The sequence below is a fragment of the Chiloscyllium punctatum genome, chromosome 37, assembly GCF_047496795.1.
Source record: "Chiloscyllium punctatum isolate Juve2018m chromosome 37, sChiPun1.3, whole genome shotgun sequence".
NCBI classification, from domain to species: Eukaryota; Metazoa; Chordata; class Chondrichthyes; order Orectolobiformes; family Hemiscylliidae; genus Chiloscyllium; species Chiloscyllium punctatum.
In genome coordinates, this window is record NC_092775.1 from 59,413,546 (window position 1) to 59,437,122 (window position 23,577).

General features: G+C 42.4%; 1 protein-coding gene across 4 annotated transcripts in view; it reads left to right on the forward strand.

The window, feature by feature from the left end:
* LOC140463144 (engulfment and cell motility protein 2) overlaps positions 1 to 23,577 on the forward strand; it is a 183,149-nt gene that overhangs the window by 118,677 nt on the left and 40,895 nt on the right. For all 4 annotated transcript variants that reach the window (XM_072556900.1, XM_072556903.1, XM_072556901.1 and 1 more), the window contains 6 exons: positions 3,587 to 3,637; positions 9,164 to 9,286; positions 10,950 to 11,078; positions 13,187 to 13,291; positions 14,170 to 14,278; positions 16,904 to 17,040. In XM_072556900.1, coding sequence (XP_072413001.1) covers positions 3,587 to 3,637; positions 9,164 to 9,286; positions 10,950 to 11,078; positions 13,187 to 13,291; positions 14,170 to 14,278; positions 16,904 to 17,040 — 654 coding nt within the window. The remainder of the gene's footprint in view (positions 1 to 3,586; positions 3,638 to 9,163; positions 9,287 to 10,949; positions 11,079 to 13,186; positions 13,292 to 14,169; positions 14,279 to 16,903; positions 17,041 to 23,577) is intronic.

A 23,577-nucleotide genomic window follows, 5' to 3' on the forward strand; every position in this document is an offset into this window, starting at 1 on the left:
TGTGTGAGATGCATCAATGATATTGAAGTGAGTGTGGAATTTGCAGGTGCACTAGCCATAATCTTCAGTCTCCTCTAAATGCAGGAGAAGTGCCAGATGCTTGGAGAATTGAAAGCATCATGTCTTTGTTTAAAAAAATGTAGTAAGGATATGCCCAGCAATTGCCAGTTAGTTTAACTTCAGTTGTGAGAAAACCTCGAGAAATAATTATGAGGGATAGAATTAGTAGTTCCATGGAGAAAAAATAGATTGATCAGGAAGAGTCCTCAAGAATTTCCAAATGAAAGATCATATTTAATTAACTTTCCTGTCTTTCTTGAAGAAGTAACAGTAAGAGTCAGTAAGGGTAATGCTGTTGGTGTAGTGTACATGAATTTCTAGAAGGATTTTGATGTTATGCCACATATCAGACTTGTGGGAAAAGTTGTGGACCATGGAATAAAAGGGACAGTTGCAATGTGGAGGCACAAGTGGCTGAGTGATAGGAAATAGAGAAATGATCAATGGATATTTTTCCACTAGAGGGAGGTATGTAGTGAGTTCCCAGAGGTCTGTATTTGGACCCTTGCTTTTACTGACATATATTAAAGTGCAGTGGGCAGTTTGAAAGTTTGTCTATAATGCAAAACTTGGAAGCATTGCAAGTTGTGAGGAGGGCAGTGTAAAAATTCCAAAGGACGTAGACAAGTTGGTGGACTGGTTGGTTAAGGAGCTGAAGCAGTTCAGTACAGGGAAGTGTGAGGTAATGTGTTTTGGTTGGAAGAGCATGGAGAAGCATCAAAAGTTAAATAGTTAAATTTTAACAGGGGTGTAGGAGCACTTGGATATATGTGTGCACAGATCATTGAAGGTGACGGGACAGGTAATGAAAGTTAATAAAGAATAGAGTGTTCATGGCTTTATTAATAGTGGTCTACAAGAACAGTACAAGAACAAGGAAGTGATGTTGAACTTGCACAAGGCACTTGTTGGGTCTCACCTAGAGTATTGTGCATAGTTCAATTTAGGAAGGATGTGAACGCATGGGGAGAATGCATGTGAATAGTTCCATGGATGAGAGACTTTCAGGAGGATATGATTGGAGAGGTTGGAACTGTTCTTATTGAAGTGATGAAGACCAAGGGGAGATGTGGTAGTTTCCAAATAATGAGAGGTTAGAGTATAGAGAGAAATTGCTCTCGCTTGTAAAAGGATCAGGAATGAGTTTCAAGTGATTTGCAAGTGAAGTGATTTGCAAATGTGATGCGAGAAGAAACCATTTTCACAAAGTGAGTAGTTAGAGTCTGGAATGTACTGACTGGAAACATGTTGAGCCAGGTTCAGTTGAGGCATTCAGCAGAGTATTGGATAATTATTAAAATAGAAGGAATATGCAAGTGTATGGGAATAAAGGCAGGAGAATGGCACCAAGTCATGATGGTCATTTAGAGTGCTGGTGCAGACATGATGGGCTGAATGACATGCTTCTACATAACAATTCTGTGATTGTCACAAACAAGTTTATTTTAAAGAAAAAAGGTAAGGATGTTTTTTCTGTGAGCTCCCATTTACTACAATCCCATTAACTGACTTGATAAAACTGAGACCATATGGAATTGGGGAGCAATTTCAGACGTCGGTACAGAATTGGTTAAGAGATGAGAGACCGAGAATAGGAGTAATGTGTATGTACTCTAAGCAGCAGGATGAACTTAGTGGTCCCCACAGGACTTTAAGCCTCATCTTTCTACTCATTAGTTGGAGGGATACAGAGCAATCTGTCTTGAGTTTGCTGATGCGGTGCAGGCAGTGCAGAAGGGAGATAGAGTTGGAAAGGAAGATTGACTAACATGAATTGATGAGAATGGGGCAGATGGAATTTCAATGTGGGCAAATGTGAGGTCATCCACTTTCAACCCAAGAAATATGAAGCTGGTTGTAATGCTCCCTCACCAATCCGTTTGAAAGTAGAGGGACCTGGAAAATCCAATACAAGACCTACCCACAGCTGATTCCACCCCCAACCCCCCCAACTGAATCTGTCTGAAATTTGACAAGGTAGGTGGCAATGTCACTCCGCCTGCCTCCCTTTGAGTCTCATTCCTGATGAAGGGCTTATGCCTGAAACGTCAATTCTCCTGCTCTTCGGATGCTGCCTGACCAGCTGTGCTTTTCCAGCAACACACTCTCGACTCTGATCTCTAGCATTTGCAGACCTCACTCCACCCCCCATCCCCCTCTTCCCCCCCACCCTGCTGTCTACCTATGAGCCTCTTGAAGTCCATAAATTCCAAATTAATCACTTGAGGGCTTCCTCCAGCTTCCACCATCACTTTAGCTGTTACTGCAGGAGACCTGCATTATCTCGGAAGTTGGTGGTTTTAATGGAATTGTTCTTGTTAGACAAGGTTCAGGATGGAGGGTGGGAAGTTCCTAGGGCAGGTCCTCTGTGCCCATTAGAGTTACCACCATACCGCCTGTCAGTCCAAGATCATTGTCTCTGCCTGGCTATCACTCAAACATGCCCTTTCTATATCCCTCTTGCAAACCAGCTGAAACGCTCCACGTAGCTTGGTGTCCAACTCCTGTGACTCTCATTACTGGGGACGGGCTGCTCTCTCAGCAGTGTCCACTGCTGCGCCTGGTATTAGCCAAGCATCTGATTGGCATGGTTGGTGGGTTGGGCCCATACAGTTCTTTCCAGATGTGAGAAAGTAAGGGCAGTAGGGGTTCAGAGATTTTGGAGGTGTGAGTAAAGAAGTCACTAAAAACCATAATGTAAATTGGTGGGATTTGTGCTGCAGCTATAAAATGCTCTGACCAGACTCCATTTAGTTAATTAACCTAGTTCTAGCACTGCACTTTGGGAAGGATCTATTGACCTTGAAGGTGAAATCAGATTCACTGGAATGATACTGCAGTTATAACAGTGAAGTATGAGGAGAAGTTGTAACATCTGAGTTTTAACTACCTTGAGTGTGCAAGACTTCATAGTGATTTAATTTCAAGCAATTAAGATTATTGAAGGGTTTGATGGGATGGAGGAAAACTATTTCCTCAAATGGAAAGTCCAGAACTATCTGACACATCTTAAAGTTACAGCTGGATTGTTCAGGGCTCTTGTCAGGGAGCACTTCATTCTTCATGCAAAAGATAGTGGACATTTGGAACTTAATCCCACAAAATGTTGCTCGGTCTGAAGCCACTGCATGAAGAGCAGACTAAATGGCCTCATCCTGCTCATTTATTCCCAATTCCAGGCAGCCTTCATGTGAACAGAGGCATTACGACCTTTAAATGCAATATAAACAGTGTCCTGTAGGTGGTGTGCTAGTCTGTTCTGAGACAGGAGAAGGTAAGTGGTATTGCTGGAAATAGAGAATAGAAAACAGAAAGTGCTCAATAGGTCAAGGTAGTAACTGAGGACTGAGAAACAGAGTTACTGTTTGATGAAAGAGTATTGACCTGAAACCTAAACCTTGTTTCTCTCACTTCAGAAGGTGCACAGTCTGCTGAGTATTTCCAGAAATTTCTGCTCTTTTATAACTAATGTTGGGGTTCAGTTTCTGAGCCAAGAATATACCTGAGTCCTGCTATGTTCCCACAGGAGATGTCCAATATCCTGGCACAGAAGCAGCTGAGGTCCATAATTTTAAACGTAAGTACAACAAAGACCTGTAACTCTGATTTGGAGGTGCTGGTGTTGGACCGAGGTGTACAAAGTTAAAAATCATACAACACCAGGTTATAGTCCAACATGTTTATTTGGAACTCTGAAACATTCAATAGCTTTTTTCATAAATTAAATTTAAAATCATTTCCCCTTCCAAGAAAACCACTACCTCTTAAACATAACCATGTCTGCAGCAAAAGGGGGAGTCTTGACTCATGAAGTAATGTGCAGCTTTTTATTTTGGAAAGGTAATCCAGTGTTGTGGTCATCGAGCTGGTTCCTAATTCAGGTAATTCTTTCATAGGATGTAGGCATCATTGACTGGGGCCAGCATTTGTTGTCCATCCCTATAGTAGAGTCAGATACATTTAAGGCACATAGATGATAGTAAAATGTAAGGTATGTAGGTTAGTTTGATCTTAGAGTAAGATAAAAGGTCAGCAGGAATTGGTTTACCTTAAGTTGGCTGGATTGTTGGTTTACAGAGCAGTGTGATGCCAACAGCGTGGGTTCAATTCCCATCACTGGTTTGAGGTTACTATGATGAGCTCTCCTTCTCAACCTCCTCCCTTGCTTGAGGTTTGGTGGCCCTCAGGTTAAATCACCATCAGTCGCTTCTCTCTCTAATGAGAGAGCAGCCCCTATGGTCTGGTAAGGCTATGGCGACACAATAACAACAAATAGGTCAGCACAACATTGAGAACAGAAGGGCCTGTACTGCTCTGTTCTATATATAAATGACTGCTGCTTGAGAAAGTGGTGGTGAGCTGCCTTCTTGAGCTGCTATTGTCATTGGAGTAGAGATAGATCCACAATGCTGTCAGGGAGGGAGGACATTCCAGGATCTTGACTCAGTGACACTGAAGGAATGATTGATATCTCCAAGTTGGAAATGATTGAAAAGAGCGATTTGGAGGGGAACTTGCTGGTGTGGATTTCCCATTTATCTGCTGCCCTTGTCCTTCTCGTTGGTAGTTGCTGTGTGTTTAGAAGGTGCTGTCTGAGAAGTTTGGTGAATTCCTGCAGAACATCTTGTAGATGGTCCACACTGCTGCTCCCAAGTATCGTCAGTGGAGGAAGCAAATGTTTGTAGATATAGTATCAATCAAGTTGGATGTTTTGGCCTATATGGTGTCAATACAGGGATAGAAGGCTCTATAGCCAAGTTTGCAGATGACACAAAAATAGGCAGGATGGTAAATTGCAATGAGGAGGTAAGAACCTTACAAATGGATATAGATAGGTTAGAAGCGTGGGCCAAAATGTGGTAGATGAAGTTTAATGTGGATAAGTGTGAGGTCATTCATTTTGGTCAGAAAAATGGGAAGAGACTTCGGGGTATTCCAGTACAGAGGGATCGGGGTGTCCTCGTTCATGAGTAACATAAAAATAGCAAGCAGGTACAGCAGATAGTAAAGGAGGCGAATGGAAAGTTGGCTTTTGTAGCTAAAGGAATAGAATATAAAGATAAGAAAGTATTGTTGCAACTGTGCACGGTATTGATGAGAACACACCTGGAGTATTGTGTACAATTTTGGTCCCCTTATTTAAGGAAACATGTAGTGGCATTGGAGGCATTTCAGAGGAGGTTCACAAGATTGATCCCAGAGATGATGGGTTTGTAGTTTGAAGAGAGATTGAACAATTTAGGCCTATACTCTCTGGAATTTAGAAGAATGGGGGTAGATCAAATTGAGTTATTCAAGATGATAAAAGGTATGGATAAAATAGATGTGGAGTGGATGCTTCCTCCTGTGCGGCATTCTCGGACGAGAGGTCATAATCTCCGGATGAGGGGCAGCAAATTTAAAACAAACTTGAGGAGTAACTACTTCTCCCAAAGGATTGTGAATCTGTGGAAGTCACTCCCCCACAGTGCAGTGGATGCTGGGACAGTGAGTAAACTTAAGGAGGAGTTGGACAAATTTTTAATTGTTAATGGGTTGGAGGATATGGAAAGAAGGCAGGAAAGTGGGGGTGAGGAGCTTATCAGAGTCAAAAGGTGTGGTGCTGGCGAAGGAGGAGCAGGCGAATCGACGTTTCGAGCATAAGCCCTTCATCAGGAAGGGCTTGACTGAAGGGCTTATTCTTGAAATGTCGATTCTCCTGCTCCTTGGATGCTGCCTGCCCGGCTGTGCTTTTCCAGCACCATACTTTTCGACTCTGATCTCCAACATCTGCAGTCATCACTTTCTCCTGAGGAGCATATCAACCATGATCGAATGGCGGAGTTGATTTGATGGACCGAATAGCCTAATTTTGCTCCTATATCTAATGAATTTTTGAATTAATAAACTCTCAAGTATTATTGGAGCTGCACTAATCTAGGCAAGTGCGAAATATTGTGAATTATGACTTGTAGGTGGTGAACAAGCATTGGGAGGTTAGTTACTTGCCTCTAACCTGTTGTTGTATCCACCATATTTACATGGCAAGTCCAATTTAGCGTCTGGTTACTGATTAGCTCTAGAATGATGCTTTATGAGATTCAGTGATGGTAATGCATTGAATGTCAATGGGAGATAGTTAGTTTGTTTGTTTGTTTGTTTGTTTGTTTGTTTTTGTTGGAGGTGGGCATTGTCTGACATGTGGCAGGAGTGTTAATTGCTAGTTGTCAGCCCAAACCAGGTCTTGTGGTATTTAGACACTGACTGCTTCAGTACCTGAGGGGTCACAAATGGTGCTGAATGTTGTGCAATCATCACCGAATGTCCCCGTTTCTAGTCATTTGAAGCAGCTGGAGATGATTGGGCTGAAGAAACTACCCTGAGGAACTCCTGTGGAGATGTCCTGGAGCTGCGATGACTGACCTCCAACAATCACAACCATCCTCCTTTATGCCCAGTATGACTCCATTATGCGTATAGAATCCATCTACCAGGCCCGCTGTCAGGGAAAGGCCTCCAGCATTCTCAAAGATCCATCCCACCCTGGCAATGCTTTTCTACAACCTCTACCATCAGGGAGAAGGTACAGAGGCACCAGGTGGTTTAAAAACAGTTTCTACCCTACTGTTGTTAGAATACTGAATGGACTCTCAAACTTTTAGCATTTGCCTGTATCTGTGTTTTTGTTTTGCCAGTTTACCTATTATTTACTTATCTATGCTATTTAACTCAGTGATCTACCCGTATTGCTCACAAGACAAAGCTTTTCACTGTGCCTTGGTACATGTGACAATAAATTCAATTCAATTCAATTCCAACCAGCAAATTGTGCTACTCATAATTTCCATTGATTTTAGTTTTGCTAGGGCTCCTTTGATTCCTCACTTGGTTGAATGCACCCATGATGTGAAGGGCTGTCACTCTCATTTTACTTCTGGAATTCAGCTCTTTCATCCATGTTTGAACCAAGGCTGTAATGAGGTCAGGGCTGAATGCCTTTGGCATATTCCAAAGTAAATGCCATTGGGCAGGTTACTGCTAAGCAAGAGCTGCTTGACGTCACTGATGGCACTTTCCATCACTTGACTCATGAGTGAGAGTAGACTGATGGGGACCTGCTGCTTACACTGGTTGACATACAAATTTTATAGCTTCAAGAGATTGATGTCTAATGCATGGTACTGCTCCTGGCAAGTCCCTCGATACTCTTCATTGATTGCCTTTCTTGATGGTAATGGCTGGGCGGGGCATGTGTTTAAATCCTGGTTTGAAAATTTCAATTTAATTTTTAAATAAGAAGCTGGTGACTGTAAAATTTACCCTGACTTTGGTTCACTATCAAATCTGCCTTTTTTCCACTTGTTCTGGGCCTATCAATGACTCCAGTCCCCTATCAAAGTGATTAATTCTTAACGGTTCCCTCTGAAATAGCTCTGCAAGTTATCTGTTATTTCAAATCTTAGTTAAGATTAGAGTGGTGCTGGAAAAGCACAGCAGGTCTGGCAGCATCTGAGAGCAGGATGGCTTTTGCCCAAAACATCGATTTTCCTGCTCCTCGGATGCTGCCTGACCTGCTGTGTTTTTCTAGCACTACTCTAATCTTGACTCTAATCTCCAGCATCTGCAGTACCCACTTTCGCCTGTTTCAAATCTTAGACAATTAGGGAAGGGCAATACATGGTCACCTTTCCAGTGACATCCTGAGAGTGAATGCATGTTAAAATGCATAGCTCCTTGAGTAATGACCAGCTTGCCTCTGCTTCCTAACAGGAATAATGTAGAGGTGCTGGTATTGGACTGGGGTGGATAATTTATCTCTGGAATGTGACTTAAAAGAAGTTCTGGGATTCACAAATGAATTAATCAAAACCTGCAACCCTTCCCAAAAGGTGAAAGACTTAACAACCATCTAGGTTTGTTCAATATATTGCATCAGTTGTATGACACTATAATCTTTTGCTATAAATTGTGTGTCTTATGATCCTATTCCACTAGCTACCTGATGAAGGAGCAGCACTCCAGAAGCTTGTCCTTCCAAATAAACCTGTTGGTCTATAACCTGGTCTCATGTGATTTTTGATAGGTGCTAAAGTCAACTTTAAAATGTACAGAACCTTTGCCTGATAGAGTAACAGGTCCAGGCTTTTATCACTTGAACAGTCTTTTTGCATAAACCAAATCATCCACCAACATTTCCGCCACCTCCAAACAGACCCCACCCCCAGGGATATATTTCCCCCCCATCCCTTTCCGCCTTCCGCAAAGACCGTTCCCTCCGTGGCTACCTGGTCAGGTCCACGCCCCCCTACAACCCACCCTCCCATCCTGGCACTTTCCCCTGCCACCACAGGAACTGTAAAACCTGTGCCCACACCTCCTCCCTCACCTCTATCCAAGGCCCTAAAGGAGCCTTCCACGTCCAGCAAAGTTTTACTTGCACATCCACTAATAACATTTATTGTATCCATTGCTCCCGATGCAGTCTCCTCTACATTGGGGAAACTGGGTGCCTCCTAGCAGAGCGCTTTAGGGAACATCTCTGGGACACCCGCACCAATCAACCACACCGCCCCGTGGCCCAACATTTCAACTCCCCCTCCCACTCTGCCGAGGACATGGAGGTCCTGGGCCTCCTTCACTGCCGCTCCCTCACCACCAGACGCCTGGAGGAAGAATGCCTCATCTTCCGCCTCGGAACACTTCAACCCCAGGGCATCAATGTGGACTTCAACAGTTTCCTCATTTCCCCTTCCCCCACCTCACCCTAGTTCCAAACTTCCAGCTCAGCACTGTCCCCATGACTTGTCCGGACTTGTCCTACCTGCCTATCTCCTTTTCCATCTATCCACTCCACCCTCTCCTCCCTGACCTGTCACCTTCATTCCCTCCCCCACTCACCCATTGTACTCTATGCTACTTTCTCCCCACCCCCACCCTCCTCTAGCTTATCTCTCCACGCTTCAGGCTCACTGCCTTTATTCCTGATAAAGGGCTTTTGCCCGAAACGTCGATTTCGAAGCTCTTTGGATGCTGCCTGAACTGCTGTGCTCTTCCATACCACTAATCCAGAGTCTTTTGCAAATGTCCATGTACAATGAATATGCTTGCTGTCTTTATTTTATAGCACATTATTCGAGGAAACCGTCCAATCAAAACAGAAATGGCCCATCAGCTGTATGTCCTTCAGGTTCTGACCTTTAACCTTCTAGAAGAGCGGATGATGACCAAGATGGACCCTCAGGATCAAGTTAGTGATTGGTTTAATTATTATTTAGTTACTAGTCACTTTCCTCCATTTTATTTTTCTCTTTCAGTTTAATGTCTCATCTGATAAGCAGCACCTCATCAGTGTAGCACTCCCTCAGTTCTGCATTGAATTCCAATCTGAATTGTGTACTGAAGTCCTGAAGTAAGGCTTGGTGCTATAACTTACTGACTGTGGGACACATGATGTTGTGACCAGGCAGACCTGGGGAGCTCATAGAGTTAAATGGTCTTTTCTTTGCTTTTGCACTTTGTTCAACTTACTGTGTCATGTGACTAACAGACACCCTCTAACTTGATGTGTCAGAATGTAATATTATTGCACTACCTCCTACCCTCATTTCTGTCATGGGCAGGACTTCAAATGCTGTCATGCTCATCGCTCCCTTGGTCTTTCCTTTGAAAAAAGCCATACTTAGTCACAGGTTCCTAACTAATCTTAGCTTTTTATTTACCCTTTCCAGCCTCTGTGGTATCCAGCTTTTCACATTGTTTTCTTAATGGCCAATAGATTGGGCAGAGAATATAACATTGTGGTACCCAGCTGCAAAATGCCAGCAAAGGAAATCTTTCATATGTGTCTGTACATGCTTCAAAATCTATTACTGCAGAGTAACATCCTTGGCACACTCTAGCTTTCAGATAATCAATGTTATTTGGGAGCGAAGAGTGAACATTTACTGGTAATCCAGGTCTTAGCCTGTCGTCCCTCTGACCAGGATCATGTCTGACCCTAGAAATTACTTCTTTCAAAGGGTCATGAATCTGTGGAATTCATACCTAAGTGCAGTGGATGCTGACAAAGAGTAAATTTGAGGCAAAGGTCGATTTTTAATGAGTAATAGGTTGAATGATTGTGGACAGCAGGTGGAGAAAGTGGAGTTAAAGCTGAGATGAGATCAGCCACGATTGTATCAAATGGCAGAACAGCCCGAGGGGCTGAATTGCCAGCTCCTCCTCCTGGTTGTTATGCCCTTATCCTCTTGCTGACCCTGATCAGGTCTGTTTGTATGTATAGTTTAAATTTTGATTCCATCAGAAGGGTTGTTGGTTACACAGTCAGGAGAGTACAGTAATCTTAATCTCTGAAATGTAAAATGATAGAAATTTGCAGCTTAGAAGGAGGCCATTCAGCCCACAAGTAGTCACCAGCCTAAATCCACATTCCAACACTTGGTTCATAATCTTGTGCTTGATAGCACCTCCAATACATATCCAACTACTTCTTCAATGATGAGTGTTGCTTTCTGCCTTCCAACAACCTTTGGATTATGGATCCCAGATCTCTGCTGACTTCCATCTGGAAAGATTTCCCCTCAAATTCCCTCTAACCTCCTTGCACTTGTCGTAAATCCTGGTTATAGACCCCTCAACAAGGGGACGAGGTTCTTCCTGATCAAACTACCTCATAATTTTGAACATTTTAATTAGATCTTAAATCAACTTCCATGTTCAAAACAAAAAACCTTGGTCTAGCCCATCTCTATCTTACAACCCAAAATTTCTAACCTTGTAGTAAGTGTTCTGTGTAGTCACACCTTTAGCTGATATGATAGCTGACCTTCTGTGTTTCAGGAATGGGAACGGTATATCCAGATTGGAGATTCATGCTGATCATTCTTAATCCTTCCTTCTGTTTGTCACAGGCTCAAAGGGATATCATATTTGAACTGCGAAGAGTTGCCTTTGATGCTGAATCTGATCCAAACAGCAGCAGCAATCTGGAGAAGCGGAAAGCCATGTACACGAGGGATTATAAAATGCTGGGGTTCGTGGTAGGTGCAGGCAGCATTGTGCAATCAAGTAATCGAGAACTCTCCTTAATGAGAATTTAAGGAATTTAGAAATGTCTGTCATCACATGATCCTCTAAATTCACTTGTCGCTGAAATGCAAGAATGACTAAACAAATTTCCTTTTGAGCCATCTGAGAAAATAGAGTCTTGGTTTTTGAAAATAGAGACTTGTGCCCCTTTGCGCAGACAGACGGGTTGGGGGAAGGTGGTTTATTGATGGGCTACACATCGGTAAACATGGGCAGAGTCTCACTATGATGCCACTGTCTCAATTCTGTGTGCAAATGACCCCCAAGATATAAATGTCCTAGAATCCTGTGTTACCAAGAGTAAAGGTTCAAACTGGCAGAAGCTCTTGTTTGGTGTAGACACAGTATGCTTTCCAAATCCAGGGCACCAGAGGAATTGGCATTCCCGAATTGAATTGAATTGATTGACACGTGTACTAAGGCACAGTGAAAAGTTTTGTCTTGTGAACAATACAAACAGACCATCTTATTGGGCACTATGCTGCATGTAAATTGGAAAAGTGCCAGTGTATGGGTCTGTTGAATCTTGTCCTAGGGTCATGTGTGGCTTTTATCCTGTTTCACTTTGTCTCTACCATTCTCACTGCTCAGATTTATATTTTACGCTGCTGATTTGGTGTAAGAATTTAGCATTTCACGCTCACAGTACTGAGCTGGTGCTGATTCCTACATTTCCTTTATTCTTCCCACTTCCAATTTTCTCCTCTTCCAGTCCCACCGTCAGTGTCGGCCTCACTGGTTTGAGCAGCCCTCGTGGGATCTTAGTTAGAATTGCCAGTCTCTTTTTGCTATCGGGGGGAGCAGCAATCCCAGTCAAGACTGGCCCATCTTCTTGCAAGTCAATGTTTTCCAGCAGCCTGTCTGGCTCACCAGCTGTTATGGATTCATTTCTTGGGGCATTAAGGAAACCAGAGCAAATATGCAGCCTATCACTCTGATAAGAATATTGGATTAGATTCACATATTCTTATGAATGCCAAATTACAGACATGAGATAGAGGCTTTAATTCTGCTTGCTCCTGAACAGAAATAATTTTCTTAACCAGCACCTATCGGACTAGAGGTGTGCCAGTTGATCAATATTCTGGACAACCAAGAGGTCCACATAACCATGGTAAACCCTGATCAAGCAAACCTTTTGAGACACCAGCATCCCTCAAAGAATCTATGTAAAATTATTGTCGCATCTCTTAAAATCAATGTAAAATCACACAATAAGTAATGGGAATGTAATGCAAGGTGTATACATGTCACAGTTAAACTTTGTTTACAGCTTTAAAATGCAGACTTTGCAATATGAGGTACGTAATTTTGCCAATTTATTGAGGGTGCCGGTTTAAACAAAGTTTGCTGCATTATAACTTCCACTACGAATTCTAATTCATTCTGAACATCTAGCAGTTCTTCGATAGAAATACAGAAAGCAACAGAGACACTTGTGCAGCCAGCCCCTCCTATACAAGCTGTGCTCAAAGCTGCCAGTCAATTGAGATGCCAAAATAAATTCCTTGCCAACATTCGATAATCCAAAATAGTGCCAGATCCAGTCTGGCCCCAATTTTGTATTATGTAAAACGTCTCTTTGTCATGAGATCACCTCTACCCCAGGCCAAACCACTTGCAGCTCACTTGGAGGAATTCAGTGTATTGGCAGCATGTTCTACATGTGGAAAAGAACTACCTCCTCTTAATGTTCCCTCAAAGTTGCACATCCAATGTAGCAATCCGAGAGTCGTGCATAGGCCATGAATGGGTTGGGTCCTTTAAATTCCTGTGCAAAAAAAAATTGAGAAGGACCACACACTTTAGGAAATTGCTTGTCCACCTGAAATATATTAATTTGGGTCTCATTCTTGGCACCTAACTCAGTTCTACTCTGAGGTGGGAGGCTCAATTCCAAGTTTATGAACAGGTTGGTAAGTAAATCTCTGACTTTGTTCTGTTACTACATAATTTGAGATTGTGGTCCCCAGTTGTCCTGTCTGCAGCTTTTGAGTTTCCTGTGTCTTACCAGGTGTGTAAGTAACACTGCTTTGTCCCTTCTCTCTTGTCCCCACAGAATCATGTCAATCCAGCCATGGATTTTACCCAGACCCCTCCAGGAATGCTTGCACTTGACAACATGCTGTACCTGGCCAAGGTTCACCAGGACACCTATATCAGGGTGAGAGAACATGTGCTCTGTCCTTTTACAGGTTTGAATGCTTCTGTCCAGCATTTTGCTGATTTGTTTTTTGTTGCTGGGTACAATTCCACACCTGGCAGCTCAGTTACTGATCCTTGCAAGTGCTACTTGATCGGGGAATGGTGGGCACAATATCCAACATCCAACCTCCACTTTCCAAAATCATCTGCACTACAGGAGCTTCAGCAATTACCCGTTTAGTTCAGAAATACTGAGCAGGACTGTACAGGCCTTCTGTTAGAAAATGTGCATGTGTCAACACATTGTTTAAATGGACAGAGAGAGATTGTAGAACTGAGGTATAGAGATCTGACACTTGAATCTCAAAACATAAGTTATGCAGTTACAGCAAGTGATTAGGAATGTAAATGAAATGTTGTAGTTTCTTGCAAGACAAATGGAATAGGAAGTTGATGAGTTTTATTACAGTTGTGCAGGGCATTACTGCGTTAGAGTAATTGTGTTAGAAGCAAATCAGAGAGCTTCACTCAACTGATTCCTGGGATGACGGATATGATGAGGAAACAATGGACAAGTTGGCCCTATATCCATTTGACTTTAATGTAAGTATTCAGAGCAGCAGGAGGCTGTTCAACCCCTCAAGCCTGCTCTGCCATTTTATACAATCTTGGCTGATCTCCTCATTAATTGCTGGATGAAAAATAAATGAAGATCCAGTTCATGTTGCTGAAATTGCTGTTCACAACATACCCAGCAGTGAAGGGAAGAATAGTTCCAGTGGTTCAGAGCTTATGGGGGAAACATAGACTCCAGCTTCTTTTAACATTTGGTGCTGCCTTGACTGCATTAGGAAGTTATCCTTGTCCTGTTCATTGTTGCGTGATGTTTGACCACAGATTGTCCTCGAGAACAGCAGTCGAGAGGATAAACACGAATGTCCCTTTGGCCGCAGCAGCATCGAGCTCACCAAGATGTTGTGCGAGATCCTGCAAGTCGGAGAGCTGCGTAAGTTTTGATATGCAGAATCAACAGATTTATAAAAAGCAGTCTATACTGCAGTCTCAACAAACAACTTGCTTTTTATGTAATGCCTTTACCAGCAACAGATAATCCCAAGACATTGTTGCTGCTGCTCAGTCCTGGAAATCTCTGCCTAGCAACACCTTGAGTGTACCTGCACCATGTTTTTTGCAGTTGAATTCACCATCACCTTCTTGAGGGTACTTGGAGAGGGGGGAGATGGGAAATAAATGATGGCCTTGCTAGCAATGCGCGCAGCCCAAGAATGTTATTTCTTTGACTTTAAATAAATAATTGCTTGGTTACACAGAGCCTCGCTAAAAAGTGGGAACTGTGCTTTCCTTTCTGAAGTTGGTTTCCTTTTGATTTCAAACCCTGTTGATTGCAAGATAAAAAAAAATTCATCTTTAGTGATATTTACATTTTTAAATAAGCTTGTAGAAAATGGGCAAATACCTGTGGAGTTTGTTGACAGAAAACCTTGTTTGGGAAATGGATTCTAGATGGCTTTATAGAAGAGGAAAATGGACTAGAGGATTTATTTTTTTTCTCTCTGTTCACTGGTGGGATATGAGCATCATAGGTAGAGCTGTCTTTAGTTGCCCATTTCAAATTGCACTTTAATTGATTGGTGCGTTGGGCCATTTCAGAGGGGCGTTGCATTAAGGTGCAGTCTCATGGCTCAGGAGTCATATGTAGGCTGGATCTGGTAAGGATAGCAGAATTTTTTTTTTTAAAGTACCAAATGAGATTTCTAAGACAATCAATGGTAGCTTTGTGGTCACCATTACTACAAATAGTTTTATATTCCAGATTAAATTTATATTAAATTCCTCCAGCTGTTTTTTGAACCACTGTCCCCAGAGAATTAGACTGGGATTCTGGATTACTAATCCAATGACATCACTATTACCCATGATTCCCCCAACCACCATCAAAATTTGGAGTTAAAATGGTGTCAATGCTGATGATGGTGAGAAGGCCTAATAGGGACTAGATATTGTAGGGAGATTGTGGAGAATAATCTTAAATTCAAGATAGGGTTAGGAAACTGTAGTTCAAGCCAGAACTGGGCAATAGAGAAGTGGGATTTCAGTTGGGATCTGCTATAAACCTTTTAAACAAGTTGAAGCTTGCAAAGATAGATGATTATATTAACAAATTAATGGAACAGTCAAAACTGGGTCTCTTCAAACTCTCTACTAATTTCAGGTCACCCTCCTGTGTTTGGGCTTCTCAATTTTATGATTCATGCTCCTTAGCTTTCCTGTGTTGGCAAAACTGTCAGAAATGGGAGTGGGATTTCTGTCTCCTAGTCCTTGTGCTCCTTATCAAAGCTCTCTACGAGTTGACCCAACTCCCTGAAAATCTAAATCTCCATGTCTTCCATCCCTTGGGGTGAATTTTGTTCTCTTCCATCCAGACTTCAACCTTGAAGTTCAGCAAAGTGCAATGATCTTCAAAAACCTTAGGAAGGTTAGTGGAAGGGAAGGTGTGATTTCATATGAATTAGTTTAAAGAAGTTCATTTTGTGAGGACAAAATGAAGAATGGAATTATGTAGTCTTAACATTTTCTTTGAATGACCTTTGTGCAACACAACTTGTTAATTAAAATACCCACTACTTCAACAAGAGGTTAGTGATTCAACCATTGAGAGCACATCAGTAGAAGCCTCAGCCATTTAGAATTGTTGTTTAAAGAGAAAAGAAGAGAAAATGTAATAAAGAGTAAGGATGAGTTTTATAGTCTTTCTAGCCTGCTCTAACATTTAGTCAGGTCATGACTGATCTCTTCCATTTACCTGCCTTTGTTACATATCCCTTACTTAAGTAGAGAATTGTCTCAAGTTGATCCCTTGCATCCACAGCTTTAAGAAGAAAAGAGCAACAGAGAGACAATTGTAGATTGATATGACTATTTGGCTTTTCTTCCTGAATGGCTAGGCTCTAATTTTAAGGGGTTTTTTTTGACTCCTTGTTCTTGATCTCCTCACGATATGAAGTCATTTCATTGCATTTTCTTCTTCTATGATTTTCTGCCCAAAGACTAGTCCAGCCCGAGAAGTTATGCCCATCTCGGCTAAGGCAAGGAGACCGATCCTGAATCTACTCCAGCCAGCCAGGATTTGAACCCTGTGCAATTGACACCAATCTGATCTGTGTCTAACATGCAGCCAACTGGTTTGTAGACTGTAAAAGGAAAGGATGACCAGTGAGATAAGCATAGTTTTGAAGACTCTTGTGGTTGGGCAGAGGTGAGGAGTGAGTTGACTTTGGACGCAATGTGAAGGAACTTGCATTCAATACCATGAAGGTGCAGGAAGAGGCAGAGTATTTATGGAAATGCTCTGGAATTCAGGAAGAGCACAAGAAGGGAGAGTTCCTAGCAGCACTGACCAGCAGAAGAACTAAAATACCTCAAAGTTTGGAGAGGAAGAAGGGAAGTTGGAGTTGAGCGAGTTGTATGTCAACCATTTATATAAGCTCAATATGAGGACATGCAACATTACTCCATGTTTATTTTAATTTGTGAGTTACGAACAGAGTAAGAAATCATTGAATGATTTAAGTTATGTTGGTGTCTAATTGTTGATATTTTGTGGATGCAGCTAATGAGGGCTGCAATGAGTACCATCCCATGTTCTTCACCCATGACCGAGCTTTTGAAGAGTTCTTCTGCATCTGCATCCAGCTGCTCAACAAGACCTGGAAGGAGATGAGGGCGACATCGGAAGACTTTAACAAGGTGAGAGAATGTTGCCTGTCTAACCCTGGTAGACAGTTCATTAAATCCAAGCAGAGCAGGACTACGTGGATTGTAGTCTGGCAGTAGTTTAAACCCATCCTGCTCTAGGACTTTGTTATAGCAATGAGTCATTCTGTCCTGATAAAGTCATAGAGCAACCCGGAAACAGACACTTTGGTCCGACTCATCCATGCCGACTAGATATCCTAAATTAATCTAGTTCTATTTGCCACCACTTCGCCCATATCACTCTAAACCATTCGTATTTATACCCATCCAGATGCCTTTTAAATGTTGTAATCGTACCAGCCTCCACCACTTCCTCTGGCAAATCATTCCATGCACACAAAAAGTTGCTCCCAGGTCTCTTTTATATCTTTCCCCTCTCACCCTAAAGTTGCCCTCTAGTGCTGGACTCCCCCACCCCAGGGAAGAGACCTTGTCTATTTATCCTATCCACGCTCCTCATGATTTTATAAACCTCCTATAAGGTCACCCCTCAGCCTCTGATTTACTGGATGTTTTATCAGGTCAATGATTCATTGTGCCCTGCAACAAGGATGTATTGAAATCCTACTCGAAGTACTACTCCTTATAATTCTGATTTGTTGAGCATAGAGTGATTGTCCATATGGAATGACTTCAGCATATTGTGGATCAGCAAATGGTAAGCAACAAGAAGTTTGAATTTATTTAGTACATTTGACAAAGAAAAATATTGCAGGGTGCTACCTAGGAACTTAATCAGAGAAAAATTCATATTGGGCCAGAGATATTAGGACTGGTGACCAAAAGCTTGGTCAAAATGGGAGCTTTCAAGAAGCATCTGACAGAGGGAAAAATGACAAATTTTGAGATGTAAGAAATGAATGTCAGCATTTAAGGCTTGGCATCTGAAGGAATGGTCACTATGGTGGAGCACAGAGAGTAGGATGTACACCATCAGCTAGGGTTCTTAGGTTGTAATGTCACAGTCATGTCATGATATTATTTCTGGGGTTGGCCATAATAACCTACTTTTGACTTAAATTGCATACTAATATTTATCAACTAGCCTCCTACACCAAGACGAGGTACTCTGAGATTCGGTACCCCAAAGAGAGTGTGGACCTCCAGAAGAAAATCATATCAACAAGAACCACCACCACTGCACAGCTTACATGAATCAGTGTGGGAAGTATTCATTCAGAAGGCTGTGGGGTCAATTCTTGAGCATGCTACCTAAGACTGATCTGCTGCTGCAGTACCAAGGGAATGTTACAAATGTTGAAAGTGCCCCCTTGCAGATGTGACGTTTAACTAAGGCACCATCTACTCTCTGAGATGAATGTAAATGATCCTGTGCCACTATTTGAAGAAGAGCAGGAGGAGGCTCCTTAGTGTCCTGAGCAATATTTATCTATCGGTCAACATCACCCAAATAGATTCTATGGTTGTTGTAATTTGCTGATTATGGGAGTTGCTGTGCACAATTAGGCTGTAAGATATAGGAGCAGAAATAGGCCATTCAGCCCATTGATTCTGCTGTGCCATTTAATGAGATCATGGCTGAACCAATCATCCTCCACTTTCCTGTCTTTTCCCCAGTGCCTTCATAGAACATAGAACATAGAAGAATACAGCGCAGTACAGGCCCTTCGGCCCTCTATGTTGCGCCGATCAAAGCCCACCTAACCTACACTAACCCACTATCCTCCATATACCTATCCAATGCCCGCTTAAATACCCATAAAGAGGGAGAGTCCACTACTGCTACTGGCAGGGCATTCCATGAACTTACGACTCGCTGAGTGAAGAACCTACCCCTAACATCAGTCCTATATCTACCCCCCCTTAATTTAAAGCTATGCCCCCTTCAATTTCCTTACTGATTAAAAATCAATCTCAGCTGTGAATATACATAAGAACTCTCTGTGGTAAAGCATTTCATATATTTACTACCCTCTGAGAGTAGAAATTTGTCCGTATCTCTGTCTGAAAAGGATAACCAGATTATACCTTCTGGTCCCAAGACTCTCCCACAAGGGAAACAGCCTCAGCATCTATCCTGTCAAGCTGCCTAAGAATCTTGTATATTTCAATAAGGTCTAAACTCTAATGAGTACAATCTCCATCTACTCAACCTCTCCTCATAAGAAAATCCCTCCATTCCTGTGATCAATCTAGTTAACCTTCTGTGCACTGCCTCCAATGTCTTCCCTTAGCTAAGAGGACCAAAACTGTTCACTGTATTTTAAATGTACCTTGTGCAGTTTGAGCAAGATTTTCCTATTATTGTACTCCATTTTCTTTGAAATAAAGGCCAACATTCCATTTGCCTTTCCTGGTACCTGCTGACTTGGATACTAGCTTTTTGTAGTTTATGCACAAAGATTCCCAAATCCCTCTGTGCTGCAGCTTTCTGCAGTCTTTCTTCATTTAAATAACATATTCAGCTGCTCTGTTCTTTCTGCCAAAGTGCATAACCTCTCAAATTCCTGCATTATATTATTGTAGGAACTTAACCCATCTACATCCCTCTGTAGACTTTGCACTATCCTCACCATTTGGCTGCTAACTTACTCATTTGCAAACTTGGCGATAGTACATTTCAAATTGACTTCCTTTTTAGCAAGTAAGGTAAAGGTAAAGGAAAAGCCAAAGATGTTTTACCAGTATATAAAGATCAAAAGAATAGTTAAGGAAAAAATGGGACCTATCAAAGAAAATGAAGGGAACTTGTGTGAAGACAGAGGATGTGGGAAGAATTTTAAATGAATTTTTTGAATGCACGTTCACAAAGGAAAAGATATGGATTTGGTATTCCAAGAGGAGCTGTGTGAAATTTTGGACCAAATAGCCATAACAAGAAAGGAAATATTAGAGGAGTTGGAATCCTTGAAAGTGGAAAAGTTGTCATCCCAGAAGGATTGTTCCCTAGGATGTTGAAGGAGGTAATGGAAGAATTAGCAGATTATTATCCAATCTTCAGTAGACACAGGTGAGGTGCCAGAGGACTGGAGGAATCCAAATGTGGATCTGTTGTTAAAAAGGGTACAAAGGAAATGCCAACCAGTTACAAGCCAGTCAGTCTTACTTCGGTGGTCGTCAACTTGTTAGAATCAATGCTGAGAGGTCACATAAGTTGTCACTTAGAAAGGTGTGGACTAGTCAGGAGGTAAAAACAATGACTGCAGATGCTGGAAACCAGATTCTGGATTAGTGGTGCTGGAAGAGCACAGCAGTTCAGGCAGCATCCAACGAGCAGCAAAATCGACATTTCATCAGGAAGGGCTTTTGCCAAAAACGTCGATTTTGAAGCTCCTTGGATGCTGCCTGAACTGCTGTGCTCTTCCAGCACCACTATTCCAGAATGTGGACTAGTCAGGGCTAGTCAGCATGTTAAGGGAGGGTCATGCATAACAAATTTGATCAGTTCTTTGAGGAAGTGACAAGGAGAGAATTGATGAGTGAGTGCATTGGATGTTGTCGAGATGGATTTCACAAAGTCCCACATGGCAGTCTGTCCACAAAATAAAAGCCCCTGGGATCTAGGGTAATGTGTTGAATTGCATCCAAAGTTGGCTCAGTAACAGGAAACAAAGGGCGATGGTTGATGGCTGCCGTTGCGAATAGAAAGCTGTTTCAAGTGATGTTCCGCAGGACTTGACGTTGGGACCCCTGCAGTTTGTTTTATACATTAATGATTTGGACATGAAGGTTGGGGTTACAAATGGAAAATTTGCAGATGACACAAAAATTGGCCGTGTGTGGAGGTTAGCTGTCAGCTCCAAAATGATCAGGATCGGTTGGTGGAGTGGGCAGGAAAATGGCAGATGGAGTTCAACTCTGATAAGTGTGAGGTAATGTGCTTGAGGAGGCCAAGCAGTAAAAGGGAACACTCAATAAACAGGAATGTACTGAGTGGGGTAGATGAAATGAGAAGTCTTGGCACATAAGTTCATAGATCCCTAACAGTAGTGGTATAGGCAGATAAGGTTGTAAAAAAGACACATGAAATGCTCTCCTTCATTGACAGAGATAGAGTATACAAAAGTAGAGACATATGATGAAAGTATATGAGATACTGGAGAGGCCACAACTGGAGTATTGTGTGCAGTTCTAGTCAGGAGAGAGTGTAAAGAATGTTGACTTGAATGTTGCTGGGGCTGGAGAATTGTAGCTATGAGGAGAGATTAGGGAAATTGGGTTTGTTTTTCATTGAACAGGGAAGGCTGAAGGATGATATGTTTGAGGTACACAACATTGTGAGGGGTAGAGATAGAGTAGACAGGAGGAACCCATTTCCCTTGGCAGAGATTTCAAAAACCAGGAATCATAGATTCAAGCTAAGGATTGAAGGGGATGTGAGGAAAGCCTTTTTTGTGCAGATGGTGGTGGGTGTCTGTAATTTGCTGCCTGAGTTGGTGATAGAAATAAAGACCCTAAACTCTTACAACAAGTACTTGGATCCATACCTGCTATAAGCTGTAGGGCTGTGTGCAGGAAGATGGGATTAAAAAGGGCATCTGGGTATCTTTGGGTTGCCATGGACAAGATGGGCCAAATGGCTCTCACTTTATGACTCTATGTCCTGAAGTTGTGGAAGATTCAAGGCACTTCCTACACAGCTTTCTTTGTCTGGATTTTGTTTAGAATCCAATCCTGAATCACAGACTTTGCAAATATCTGTCATTAGAGTGTACTTGAAATGAATTCTTGTGAAGGCTGGGACTGTAATGTGTGAGCTGCCAATTAGTTTTTAGCAGAAGGATGATTGATCCGTTCTGGCCTCCTTGTCTTTGTTGGGTTCCCTTGACAACCCAAAATCACAGGGTAACAGATAATTGCAGGGGACCCAAGGTACTGATTCTGCTGTCAAAGTGGCTGCCAGTCCCAGCTGAAACACTGAGGTTTATCTCCACTATTTATAATTATGCCAGCATCAACATTTACTCAGAAACTAAACGCTTCCAAAACCAACAGCAAGCCTTTTTAATCCCTCGCCCCCTCCTCTACTAATATTTCCAGTATTTCCCTCTCCATACTGGAGTATGTTTCCACTCTGTCCAGTAACTTGCAGAAGAGGTTAGTCTGAAACAAGTCATAACAGTGATGGGGCAAGCATAGAGGACACTTGCAGCAGAGCCTGTGTCTATTCTGACCAGCTGGCCATGTTCCAACAAGCACCATTTGATACCAATCAGGAAACAGAATATCTGTTTACAGTTCCTTTCTCCTTCTCTCCACGCTCAGCCCAAAACCCAAGGGTATTGTGACCAACCACCATCACTCCTCTTAACAACTACCTGGATTTTTATCAAAGTTCTCCTTCTTCTTCATCTTTCTTCCAGTTCTTGTCAATGATCTTAACCTGACTACTAATTACTGACCCTTCAGCGAATGGGAATAGTTCAGGTTTTAAGTTTGCTGGCTGAGCTGGAAGGTTTGTTCTCAAATTGCAATGTCTATGTTTTTATTCGTTTGTGGGATGTGGGTGTCACTGGCTAGGACAGCATTTATTTCCCATCTCTAATTGTCCAGAGGGCAGTCAAGAGTTGAAAGCATTGCTGTGGATCTGGAGTCACATACAGACCACTCCATGTAAGGATGGTGGATTTCCTTTGCTAAAGGACACTAGCAAATCAGATTGTTTTTGGTGCAGCTCCAACAACACCCAAGAAGCTTGACATCATCCAGGACAAAGCAGCCTGCTTGATTGACACCACATCCATAAACATCCACTCCCTCCATCACCGGCGCTTAGTAGCAGCAGTGTGTATTATTTATAAGATGCACTGCAGAAATTCACCAAAGATTCTCAGACAGCACCTTCCAAACCCACAACCACTTCTATCTAAAAGGACAGGGGCAGCAGATACGTGGGAACATCACCACCTGCCAGTTCCCTTCCAAGCCTTCACCATCCTGACTTGGAAATAAATTGCTGTTCTTTCGCTGTTGCAGTCAAAATCCTGAAATTCCTTCCCTAATGGCATTATGGGTCAACTCACATCAGGTGAACTGCAGTGGACTGGGGCGGCTCAGTGGTTAGTACTGCTGCCTCACAGCGCCAAGGACCCGGGTTCAATTCCCCCCTCGGGCAACTGTGCAAACTCCACACAGACATTCTCCCCATTTCGTAATGGGTTTCCCCCAGGTGCTTTAGATTCCTTCCGCAGTCCAAAGATCTACAGGTTAGACAGATTGGCTGTACTAAATTACCATCATGTTCAGGGATGTACAGGTCAGGTGGATTAGCCATGGGAAATGCAGGGTTACTGGGAATGGGGTAAGTCGGAGTGGGATGCTCTTCAGTGGGTCGGTGTGGACTGAATGGGCTAAATGGCCCACTGGAGGGATTCTATGATTTGATAAACATTGAGGCATGTGAAGTTAAGACAGGGAGTAAGGTGGAATGTCGAGCCAAAAGGTGATAACGGTGGCTCCAAGTCACACATCCTTTATCAAGGTAGCAGCGGACAGCTGTCTCAGACTCCAAATTCAAGTCTTCAGTATTTCAAGGTTTTAGTTTTGTGTTTTGTTCTTGACCTCAGG